Source organism: Vombatus ursinus, unplaced genomic scaffold, assembly GCF_900497805.2.
Source record: "Vombatus ursinus unplaced genomic scaffold, bare-nosed wombat genome assembly UNPS02015414.1, whole genome shotgun sequence".
Lineage (NCBI taxonomy): Eukaryota > Metazoa > Chordata > Mammalia > Diprotodontia > Vombatidae > Vombatus > Vombatus ursinus.
In genome coordinates, this window is record NW_020955192.1 from 961,968 (window position 1) to 975,216 (window position 13,249).

A 13,249-nucleotide genomic window follows, 5' to 3' on the forward strand; every position below is an offset into this window, starting at 1 on the left:
AGGCTGAAAGAACTGGGTTCATATTCTTGGGCTCAAAGATCATGGCAGACAGTAACTACAGCCATGAAATTAAAAGAAGCTTGCTTCTTGGAAGGAAAGCTATAGCAAATCTGTACAATATATTTTAAAAAAAAAAGGAAGTTTATTGCACCATACTGACAAAAACCCATGTAGTCAAAACTATGACTTTTCCACTGGCAATATATGGCTATGAGAGTTGGACTGTAAGGAAAGCTGAGTGCCACAGAATTACCACTTTTGAATTGTGGTGTTGGAGAAGAATTCTGAGAGCCCCTTGGACAGCAAGTGGATCAAATCAGTCAATGCTTAAATAAATTAATTCAGGTTATTCACTGGAAGAGCAAATAGTGAAGCTGAAGTTTAAGAGCTTTGGCCACAGAATGAAAAGATGGGACTCATTGGAAAAGATTCTGATGTTGGGAAAGATTGAATGCAAAAGGAAAAGGAGACAGCAGAGGATAGAGGATAGTGCCATGGAAACAATGAACATGAACTTGGACAAACTTTGTGAGACAGTGGAAGATAGAAAGGGCTGGTTTGCTACAAGAAGTCAGACATGACTGAATGACTGAACAACAAAAACAATGCTATCTCTTACAGATATAAGGTAAGAGAGATTGTGTAAAAATATCTTAAGACAGTAAGCAATTGTCTCTGTAAGACTGAAAGTTAAAGAAGTTTACAGCCTGCCCTGTTGACCAAAGTTCCTATGCCATTGATATCCAAGCTGCATGATGTATGTATTTACCCTGTCAGATGGTATTATAGCTTGAAGACAGAGACAGAGATTTACTTCATCTTTACATCATCTCAGCAGGAAGCTAAATATAATGCACATATAAAACACTAAGTAAATAATTATGAATTAAATTTAACAACTACATATTTAAATTTAATATAGTACATATAAAAATTGTAATAAAAACTCACTATATATATTCCAGGTCTATGTGAATAAAATGTCAAAGATGATTTAGTCTTTGCAAAGAAACTAAAATAAATATTCTTTATATTTCCATTGTCACCAACACTTCATTTTTTGAGCAAGAAGTTTTTAAAAAGATTTATGTTTTGGGAAGCAACAAGATTTAGTGAAAACATCTGTCCCTAGATAATCAAATAGAATACATAGAAGCCACCTGGCACTCACCAGTAGTATAACCATGGGCTCCTTAAAGTGACCATCAGTTTCCTTGAAACTAAAATCAAGATAATAATACTTACAATATCAACTTTAAATTGTTGTAATGGATAACAAAAGAGATAATTTAGTACAGTCCAATCCAATAAGTATTTGGTAAGCAACTATTCTGAGCAAGGTAGCATACTTAAATAATGTCCATAGAGCAATTTATAAATATTATAGCACTAAAAAAAAAACAAGCTATTGTTACTTGGGAGCTGTTATTAAAACAGGGTTCATCATTTTAAAATTTTTCTTATCTCTAGCAAAGTCTTATAAAAAACTTTCCCTAAGCCTTTAGACTAATACACTTATTCTTAGCCAGGAATAGAAAAGAAAACCCAGTTGTATACTAGCATAAGGACACCAGAGTTTCGTCTCAGGTGCTGACATGCAGGAGGAATACCCCTTTTTTTGAAAGCAACATTTACCACTCTGCATATCTTACATAGATAAAAAGCTGATGGTACCAAAGGGTACCTTGACCACCACAGCTCTGTAGTAGGCTCACTGAAAGGATTGAAGTTTTACAAATGTAATGCTTAGACAGAAGATTCATACTCTAGGCACTGCAGATCAGCAAAAATATTTACAGGTGAAATCAACAACTAAGAAAGTGCATTCTGAACACTGTTAACCTAGCCCTAAGCTATCACAGCTCATCCTCATTCACAGTATATTCTACAACTCTTCTTCATTATTAAGAAACTTGATTGATCCTAAATCTTTCTTCTTATATTATTTCTATTTTCTGGTGTTCATTGAAACCTGATATTTTACTGAAGACACATGTATAGATACCATTTATATGGCTGTATGTGCTTTCTCACATACCTCCTTATCCACAGGATCAGGAGGAGAAATGGACTGTTTTTTGCTTAACCTTGTCATCTTTAGATCTTCACTCAATCCCTATTAATAGACAACTCTACAATTTAGATTCTCATTGCTGTCAATGTGGACCTCCAATTTACTTCATCTTTTCTCCAATAAGTTTAGTAACTAATTCATATACTTCTTTTCTACCTCTTTCCATCCTTTCTGTGAACCCTCAGGCCTGTCATTTGCCCAACTTTTTCAACTATCATAATATCTGGATTCAGGCTATTTCAAAAGTGAGAAGGAGTGATCATGCTTTTAATAACTGACCCAAACCTTCAAACCCTCAACTCAAATAAACTAGTCCGAGATGACAGAATTCCTCAGCAAACTACTGGCATCAAGAACTGAGAAGATGACTGCGCACATAGAGGGCAGGGATTAGAAGCCAAAAGAAAACAGTAATGACTTCTTCCCAGAAAAGAGGGAATCCCTTGTGAGATGAGTTCCTGTGGGAGATTCTGTCTGTGTGTTACTAATGAGGTCCCAGGAATTTTCTAGCAACTATAAAAGCCTTAAGGTAGATCATCAAGAGCTTTGTAGACATGAGTAAATGTTGTTTCCTTACCTACAGCTGAAGAGGAAACTCTGGATAATGACACAATTAGAAATGATCATCTTTGTATGAAATTAATCTCGAGAGCATTTCAGAGATGTAGTTCTGTGCCCTGATTCTCACCAACACTAAAAAGGATTAGAAGTCTATGCCATGTCCATAGTAACTTTCATAGAACACATTGACCTGCCAGGACTGTATGGGTGAAGACGCTTTAAGAGCCACTGCTAGAGGGTGAGTTTTTTTATATTATTTTTTCATTGTACAAAAACAAAGATTCATAGAACTCCACAAATTTGCAAAAGAAAGGACATTTCTATATTCTATTCTAGCCATTGTTGACTATGGCATGGAGCAGAAAACTGGGCATAGGTGCTTTAAAAGCTAGAAAGAGATTTTAGATTTATGAGGATTCCAGCTCAGAATTGAAGAAATGTAGAATTTGAGAGTTGGAAGGGAACTTCCATCTAGTTCAAGTCATATCCCACAGCTCCACCCAAATATCCACTAAAGCAATGGAAGTTATCCAGCCTCTACTTGAAGAAGGAGAACCCATTACCTACCAAGGTAGCCCATTTCCTTTTGGGATAAAAGTAATTGTTAGGAATTTTATCCTCACATCAAGGGTTAATTTATTTCTTTGCAACATTCACACTTTTCCCTTGGTGCTTCTCTTTGGGGACAAACTGAACAAGTCTAATCTCATTCAGAGATAAGTCTTTAAAACACTTGGAAACAATTATCGTGCCCAACTGATTCTTTCCTTCTTCAGGCTAAACTTTCACAAGTTATTCAAATTATCCTCATATAGTATATACTCAAGATTATTCATGACCCTCATTGTCCTTTTCTTGATTTTTTCCACTTTGTGAATGTCCTTTCCCAACTATGGTAAACAGAACTGGACACAATACTCCAACTGTGGTTTGATCAAGGCAGAATGTGGTAGGACTATCACTTCCTTATTCCTGCAAACTCTGCCTCTCTCCATTTAACCAAAGATTACTTTAGTTTTTTTTGATTGCTCAGTTATTTTGAATTTGTAGTCTACCTCATCCCCTGATCTTTGGCAAACAAGCTGACTTTTAAACTTATCTCCATATCTTTTTTGAACTGATTCCTGTAACTACAATGCAGTGATTTACATTTATTCATATTAAATTTTATCATACTAGATTAAGCCTATTGTCTTAAACTATCATGATATTTTTGTATCATATATTGGTCAAATACGCAGTTATTTTTCTCTCCAAATTTTGTGTCATATTCAAATGCAAACCATCAATGCTTTCATCTAAGGCATTGATCAGTGTGTGATCAATAGCAGAAGACAGAATATCAATCTCTAAAGAACTCTCCTGAAGACCATCTTTCAAGTTGATATTGAATCATTAATGACTACTCTTTGTGAGGTGTTCTCCCAAATGCAAATCCATGAAACTGTACTTTTGTCCATTTCATGTCAATTCATCTTTTTCATAATGTCTTTTTTTATCAAGTATTTTGCCAAAATTTAAGAGTAATAAGTGTATACCATTTCTCTTATTGCCCATTATATTAATCTACCATTTTACTCAAAAATGTCTTGATACCAGAAGAACTCTCCCCACAGAGAACAGATTTTACCAGATCACAGCATTCCAATTATGTGCCTGTGTCAATGACTGAGCTCTCTGAGCTCCCTTTTCCTTACCTTCGAAAAAGAGATAGAGGCAAGAATTCCCAACTTGATAAGCCCCAAAAGTAATTGGTAGCCAGCTCAACAGTCACTGGTCTCTGAATTGAGTTCCACAAAAACTCAAGAGCCTTGGTGAATTGCTGTGAGGAGAGAGTTGATTTGGGAATCTATCTCTTATGTCTACTTGCTATTTGAACCTAAGCCTTAATGTTCATTCTTCTTTAAAAACATTTGTATTTGAAGTCTTGAGCTCTAAATCTATCCTTATCTCCCTTTCTCCCTCCCTACTATCCCCCTTTCTTGAGCCAGTAAGCAATCAGATATAGATAATACATGTGCAATTATGTAAAACATTTCCATGTTAGTAATTTTGTACAAGAGGACTGGAATAAAAGAAAAAAATGAAAGAAAATGAAAAATAGCTTGCTTGAGTTTGTATTCTATCAATATCAGTTCTTTCTCTGGAGGCAGATAGTATGCTTCATCATTAGTCCTTTGAGATTGTCTTGGATTATGGTATTGCTGAGAAGAGCTAAGTCATTCACAGTTCTTCATCAAACAATATTGCTGTTACTGTGTAGAATGTTCTCCTGGTTGTGCTCACTTCACTATGCATCTGTTCATGTAAATCTTTCCAGGTTTTTATGAAATCATTCTGCTTGTCATTTCTTATAGAATAATAATATTCTACTGCAATGATATACCACAGCTTGTTTAGCCATTCCTCAATTGATGGGCATCCCTTTGATTTATAATTTTTAGCCACCACAAGAAGAGCTGTCAAAAATATTGTTGTACAGATAGGTCTTTTCCCCCTTTTTTGGATGTCTTTGGGATATTTACCTAGTGGTGGTCTAGCTGAATCAAAGGATATGCACAGTTTTACAATTCTTTGGGCATAGTTCTAAATTGCTCTCTAGAATTGTTCAATCAGTTCACAACTCCACCAACAGTGCATCAGTGTCCCAGTTTTCCTACATCCCCTCCAAAATCTGCCATTTTCCTTTTTTTGTCATATTAGCCAATCTAATAGCTGTGAGATGGCACCTCAGTGTTGTTTTAGTTTGCATTTCTGTAATCAATAGTGATTTAGAGCATTTTTATATGATTATAGACTTAATTTTTTCATCTGAAAACTGCCTGTCCATATCCTTCAACCATTCATCAATTAGAAGATGACTTGTATTTTCATAAATTTGACTCAGTTCTCTATATATTTAAGAAATGAGGCCTTCATCAAGATACTTGTTGCAAAATTTTCCCCCAGTTTTCCACTTTCCTTATAATTTTGGTTGCATTGGTTCTGTTTCTGCAAAAACTTTTAAATTTTATGTAATTTAAATTATCTACTTTACATTTTGTAATGCTCTCTATATTCTTATGGATCCTATTCTTTGCTTACTCATATGTCTGACAGATAAACTATTCCATGCTCTCTTAATTTGCTTATAGTATCACTTTATTTGCATATCATGTACTCATTTTCACCTTATCTTAGTACATGGTGTAAGATGTTGTTCTATACCTAGTTTCTGTTTTGCTATTTTCCAGTTTCCTCAACAGTCTTTGTCAAATAATGAGTTTTTGTTCCAAAAGCTTAGATCTTTGGGTTTATAATATACTAGATTACTATGGTCATGTACTATAATGAGCCTCAATCTTTTTTAATATTTTAATATATGTAATACCTACTTAAATATTTTTGCATATATTTCATTTTCTGAGCAAACACCTTTGAAACTAAATAGTTATGTGAATCAAAATTATTATTATTGTATATAGGAGAGAAGTTTGAGTATGGCTCTTTCTAGAAGTCTGGTTTACATACCATATATTCCTGTGAGACTGATAGTCTTCAGCTTGTGGTAAGAAAATAAGCAGAGACAAAAGAATCAAAATAATTTATATTATAACTTTACTGTTCTCTCTGAGTTCTCACTAAAGACTGGCAATAATGAAGACCCCCTTTTTTCCTCTTGTCAACAGATTTTTGTCTCTTCTTACTCTACACTGAAAAAAATGGAGAAAGGAAATTATTCACTTGTGACTGAGTTCATCATTTTAGGGTTGATAGACCAGCCTGAGCTCCAGCTGCCACTATTCTCCCTGTTTCTAGGGATTTATATATTCACTGTGATGGGGAACCTGGGCATGATTATACTTATTGGGCTGAGTTCTCATCTTCACAATCCAATGTATTATTTCCTCTGCAATTCGTCCTTCATTGATCTCTGTCAATCAACTGTCATCATACCCAAAATGCTAGTGAACTTTGTGTCAGAGAAGAACATCATCTCTTACTCTAATTGCATGACTCAGTTCTATTTTTTTGCCTTTTTTGTGATTTCTGAATGTCAAATATTGGCTGTGATGGCATATGATCGCTATGTTGCTGTATACCATCCCCTTCATTATAATCTTATGATGTCTTATCAGGTGTGCTCATGGTTGGTGGGTGGGATGTATGCATTGGGCCTCACTGGGGCCACAGCTCACACAGGCTGCTTGCTTAGAGTGCTCTTCTGTAAGGAAAATGCCATTAATCATTACTTCTGTGATCTCCTTCCGCTCTTGAATCTCTCTTGTTCTAGCACCTATATCAATGAAGTGCTGGCTCTGGCCTCCAGTACATTTAATATCTTTTTCCCAACACTGACCATTATTTGCTCTTATGTTTTGATCATTGCTAGCATTTTAAAAATTCAGTCCACTGAAGGCAGATCAAAAGTCTTCAGTACCTGCAGCTCCCATATTGCCACAGTTGGTGTCTTCTTTGGCTCTCTTACATTCATGTACCTTCAGCCATCTTCAGTTGGTTCCATGGATCAGGGGAAAGTGTCTTCTGTCTTTTACACTATTGTTGTACCCATGCTAAACCCCTTTATCTACAGTCTGAGAAATGAAGATGTCAAAATTGCATTGAAGAAGGTGATAGGAAGAAGAACATTCTAGTGAAAGGCAAAATATTAGAATAATGGATTGATGGGATTACTGGATACTGAGCAGAGGAATGAAGGGAGAAAGAGAGAGAGCTCTGCAAAGCAGATACTTTGGCACACTCTTTTAGCTCTGAGTTGGGCTTCTCAGAGCTATTTTGGGGACATTTTTCAAACCAGTAAGCTACATCTTTCTACCAACATTTATCTTCCTGTTATTTCTCTGACTTACATTTCAGATAGGTTGTAAAATTCAACCATTGGGTGGCAGCTAGGTGGCTCAGTGGATAGAGCACAAGCTCTGGAGTCAGGAGGACCTGAGTTCAAATCCAGTCTCAGATACTTGACACTTACTAGCTGTGTGACTCTAGGCAAGTCACTTAACCCCATTGCCTAGTGCAAAAAAAATTCAACTGTGGACTGACCTGCTCCTAATATTTACAGCTTTGGCTTTGCTATTTTAAACATCTGTATATAAATGCAGTTTTCCTAGATGTCATTCTGTGGGTCAATGATTCCTGAAACTAGCAGTTAAATCTCCAAGGTTTTACAAGATGAATGTTACTAAGAAGAGGATTTAATGATTTACAAATTCAAACCACTATTTTTCAGCCAAAGAAATTATATCTAAAATTATATCTAAAAGAGAATAAATTACTTGCTAATAACCACAGAGCAAAACCAGATCTTGAATCCAAGTCTCTTGATTCTTGGCCTTTTTTCTCCTCCAATACATCTTGTAGTCATCTAGATAAAGGAATTGAATGGAGGAAAATACAATTACAATCTTAAATGTTAATGGATGTGTAAAGGAGTTGTTAAGGCTTCATCCTGTAATCGCATAATAGATGGTCTCATACAGGTAAGGAGTAGTGTTTCTGAGAGACAGACATTGTATTTTGCTTCTTGCCCTGGGAAAACTAAGACTTTCTAAAGCTCAGCACCAATAGCAGCTACAAGAGCATGAATGGTGAGGCAGAATTCTGCTAAACTGGACGATTTAAAGCTGACCTTGCCACAGGTGTGGAAAATAGTAGGTATTTTCTGAAATTTTTCATTGTATTGATTGGGTTTGCTGATTTTATCTCTTTTTCTTTCTTTTCTTTAAACAATGTTATTTGTTACATGGGAAGGCTCTGTGAGAAGCAGAGCTAGACCTGATAATTGAGAGTTTAATTACAGAAAGGATTTCGAGGCCCTGAAGTATAAAAGTTGTAAATTACCTTTCATACACGTCTTCCTTATAAGTTGTCAACCTCCAGAGTTTGGTCTAAGAAAGAAAAACAGGATTAGGTTGTATGTGTGTCTTTTTCTCTCAAAGTGGTCAGAGCCGTACTCAAAATTTAGCTCCCTTTGGGGTTAGGCTGCATAGTTTATATACCCTTCCAAGAGGGGCTGATGTCACTTCATTATCATTTCACACCTGGAGAGAGAAAATATCTCTCTATCAGACCACTCCCTAACCATAACTAACCACTCTAGCATTAGGTTATTTAGACAAAAAAATCTGTGTCTCCACCCAAGTTTGAGTAGAACACAAAGGGCTTCCCTACTTTACATTAATTCTTTGTAAACTTGGTGGGGACTGACTAGGATTAGGAGAATCAATGCAATCTCATTATCAGTAATGTCCTTCTGAAGAAAAATTAAACTTACAGTCAGTATTTTGGAAGAAGGGGGCGTGGAGCTCTGTACCTCCCCAGGATATTGGTAATTAATAATCAGTTTGTTATAGCACTTTGGAGTGATTTCTGGGTTCAGCAAGTGAATTTTCAAGGATCTCAGGTATTTGAAGCTTGAGGCAAGCTCAGTTTGCCTTCTGATTGGCTGATTCTAATTCCCAGATCAGTTCTGCCTCCTCTGGATGGTAGAGAAGTTCAAGCTGATCAAGGTGGTTAGTAAAGTCATTAACCATCCTATTTTCACAATTTCCACAATATACACCTCCCTACCATTATACTTTGGGCTATCTATTTTCATGTGTGTTGTCTATATTTGTGTGTAACTTTTCACTCAAGGTTTAACTGTGAGAAGACCAAGATTTGACTCTTGATATGGTATCTTCAATAATAATCACAACTATGTCTACATAAATGGAAGAGATTAAGACTGTCAAGAGTTCTGAGTCAAGCACTACATCAGTAGTGTGACCTCAGGGGACAGATGATGAGACAATTGCAGCCATGGTGGAGCAAGATCAGAAGATATTGAATGTGGTAATGGTGTGTGTTTTGTACAAGTTGGAGGTAGAATGGCATCTAGTATGGGAGATTGGATACCAGGGAGCTGATTGTTGTCGGCAGCCTCTGGGGCAGCTTCCTAAGCCCTTGCTTCTGCCACTGTCTCTACTCTCAAGGGTCAAAATGAGAGAGTGGTGGCTGACTTTTCACTTGGGAGAATAGATGACAAATGCTGAAATATGATGTCCCTTTCTTTCCTCATCCTCTCTTGCCTGAGGATGGCACAAGATGATTCCAAAGGTTGATCCATTTTGGAACTGTTTTCCTAATTTCTCCATAAATAATTTGAATTTTTTGGTTGTCTAGATAAATCCATCACAATACTTGCTCTTGAGTTTTGTGTTGTCTAATTTTTCAATATGATAAGTAATTGAACAAATTGAGATATATGTTTGTCAGATAATAATACTCGATGAAAAGAACAATATGGGGAAAGATGATAAAGAAACATAAAATTTATGTCTCAAATTTATCATTTTAGTTGAAATGAAATAGAATATTATACCTAGGAAACTAGGTCATAAATCATAGATTAAAGTTTATTGTGTATGTGCTTACAGAGAGGTAGAGAATGTAATAAGGATGTTCTTAAAACTGATGGTTCTGAGAATGTAGTGAGTTATTTCATCTGTTTGTTTTAGTGATTTGCAACTGTTTGGGTCTCATCCTAGAGTCCTCAAAACTCTATATTACGTCCTGTTATGCTTTACACTAGAAGATACATCTTTGAATTGCTTCCTAATTTCTTTGAGAAGCAAAAATTGTCCTTGATTTTCAGTTTTGCATGTAGGAAAATATTCATTCAGAAATTATTGTTTAGGTTGGTTTTTAAAATACATAAAAATTTCAGTTTACTTCAGGTCCTTTAAACTCTCTCTTAATTCACTTTGTAACCCTGTTGTACCTTTCTCCTTGAAATTATCTGATACATAAAATACTATACACACACACACACACACATTTAAAAATATACAAATATTTGAATGTAGAAAGGGAAATATTATAGCAGTAATACTGATGTTATATATAATGTATATATGTAGATAATGGACATAGGTAGAAAGATAAAATAAACTTCTGATTCTAACAAATCTTACTTTAAACATAACACAGAAATTTTTCCCCCTCATCAGTTCTGGTACTTTGCTTTGGATCAGTGACTCTCAAAGTGTGGTACAGGAATCCCTGGGAAGTCTCCAAGACCCTTTCATGGGGTCCATAAGGTCAAGACGATTTTCATAATAATACAAAAATATTTTTATTTCTAATATAGTAAATATAGATGTAACTCACCAAATAAAAGTTTCTTGAGGCACTCACTGTTTATCAGTGTATAGGAGTCTTGAGAACAAATATTTGAGAACCAATGCTGTAGATCTCTATTTCTCAATACGAGCTTTCAAAGAGAACATCAGATTGCCATACTACAGTAGCTAGTCTTCACAATATCTGAATGGATCACTTGCAAAGAAATAACTTCTCACAGCTGGAAATTTCAATAAATAATAATGATTATTGTAACAAATATTTTTTTACACATTCAGTCATTCATTTTTGTCTTCAGCATAGTAGTCAAAAGTCCTGGTTCCTGTGGTGAATTCAATCCAGTCCATCAAACATTTAATGAGTACCTACTGAATGTAACATACTATATTAATCACTGGGAATAAAAAGACAAATGAAAAACAGCCACCTACTCACCATGGTTTTAGGAGGTCAAAATTATTTTCATAATAATATTAAAATGTTTTCATAGATAGATATAGATAGATATAACTCACATAAATGAAAGTTGTTTAGAATACTCAATATTTAACAGTATAAGAGTCCTAAGACCAAAAAGTTTGAGATTCACAGCCCTAGATATCTATTTCCTGGTACAAGCTTTCCAAAAAAAAGACTGTCATACTGTAGTAGGTGGCCCATAAAAATTCTGAAGTGATCCCTTGCAATGAAATGACCTTCCATTGATGAAAATTCTGTATTCTTATTATAATATTGCAATACTGTATTGTTGTGAATGTAAGTTCCTTCAGGTAAAGAATTATTTCATTTTTTTATCTATAGTCATCCTTTTTCCTGCTATAGTGTTTGAACCACTCTCTAGCTCTCATCAGACCCATCCCTCCACTTCTTGCTCTGGGGTCTTGGGATTCTGGAAGATGAGAGTTTACTATATGCAGCTCTTCAAATACCCATCTCAATGTAATCTATCTTCTGCCATGCAGCCATTCTGCAAACATACATACACACACGCACACACACACGCGCACACACACACACACACACACACACACACACACACACATACTTTTCACCTCTAGCTCTGAAAATAATAATCAAAATGGTTATTATTCCTAGAAAGAATTTTCAATCAGTTGCTCTATAATTCTACCCACAATTCCTATAATTTCCTGGATCAACTGGGTCCTCACTAGCCAATCCTAAATTTTATATCGTCTTCCCTCTTTAGAATACAAATTTGCTTATAGTGAAGTCTCCCTAGTTTTATATATTTGTAGCCCCAGAATTTAGCATGGTCACTGACACATAGAATTAATTTAAAAAGTAATTTTTCACTCATTCAGTCATTCATTTCTGTCCTCAGCACAGTAATTTGCACAGTATATATGATATTTGCTCAAATTAGTTGACATGTGAATTTTTGAAAAGTGTTATGGTGCGATTAATCACCAGGGACTCAAGACTCCTCCTTTGTGGAGACTCACTACTCGCACTCCATTTCCAGGGGAGATGAAGGAGGGTCTATGTGGCAGAGTTGGCAAGATTTTGGGAGACAAGAAATCTTTGTCTTCCAGCTTCAAAAAAGAAAACATGATTCCAGATTCTATTCAGGGTGGGGTCCCTAAAGATAGACAAGGACTCTGGAAGGAAGCTTAAGTAAAGAAGAACTGGCACTTCAGTCATATTCTCAACCCCCAGCATACCATCCTAGAGAGATCAGGAAATTTCCCCTTGAGTGAGATTTAGGGTTCTCTCTTTCCTGAGATCAGATAACTCTCTCCAATTGGGAGAGATCATTTTTTTCCTGTGTATTGTCTGATATATTCTCAATTCTGTATTACTTCTCTGATTTCTGTTTGCTATCAGCCAAGCTCTGAGAGCAACAGATGGAAAATCTTAGGACAACTGACCAAATCACTGAAACAAAAATCCACTCTATAATATCCCAACAATTGGTCATCAGGCTTCCTCTTCAACAGCTCCAGGCATAAGGAACACAACAGTGAATGATGGTGCTGTTGATTTTCATCATAAAAATGCAAATTATTGTTATTTTGGTGCTTTGATTAGAACAATGCTTTCAAAATTTCTATTTTTTCCTTATCTCTACTTAGGTTCTTATGAGGAACTTTCCCCAATCCTTTGAGTTTTATATCTCACAATCTTCTATCTAGTCAGGGATAGAGAAGAACACCCACATGTATAGTAGCTAAAAAACACCAGGGCTTTGTCCTAGATTCTGACATGCAGGAGAAACATCCTTTTTTTTTAATTTTTGGTAGCAAATTACCACTCATCCTACTTGCTCCTTTGCTTAGAAAAAAAAGCTCATGTATACTCCAGGGTTCACTATGGTACCTTGACAACCACAGCTCTCCACCATGGCTCATCTGCAGAAACAAAGTCCTCCCAATGTACTTCTTAGACCAAAGACCCATGCACTAGGCACCAAGGGCAAATGCATACACACACACACACACACACACACACACACACACACACACACACACA

General features: G+C 35.8%; 1 protein-coding gene across 1 annotated transcript; it reads left to right on the plus strand.

Annotated features, from left to right (window-relative positions):
- Positions 1–4,005: 4,005 nt before the first annotated feature.
- On the plus strand, positions 4,006–7,269 carry LOC114032293 (olfactory receptor 150-like). Its single transcript, XM_027847542.1, has 2 exons — positions 4,006–4,015; positions 6,347–7,269. The coding sequence occupies exon 2, from the start codon at positions 6,454–6,456 to the stop codon at positions 7,267–7,269; it is 816 nt and encodes a 271-aa protein (XP_027703343.1). The 5' UTR covers positions 4,006–4,015; positions 6,347–6,453.
- The last annotated feature ends 5,980 nt before the right edge of the window (positions 7,270–13,249 follow it).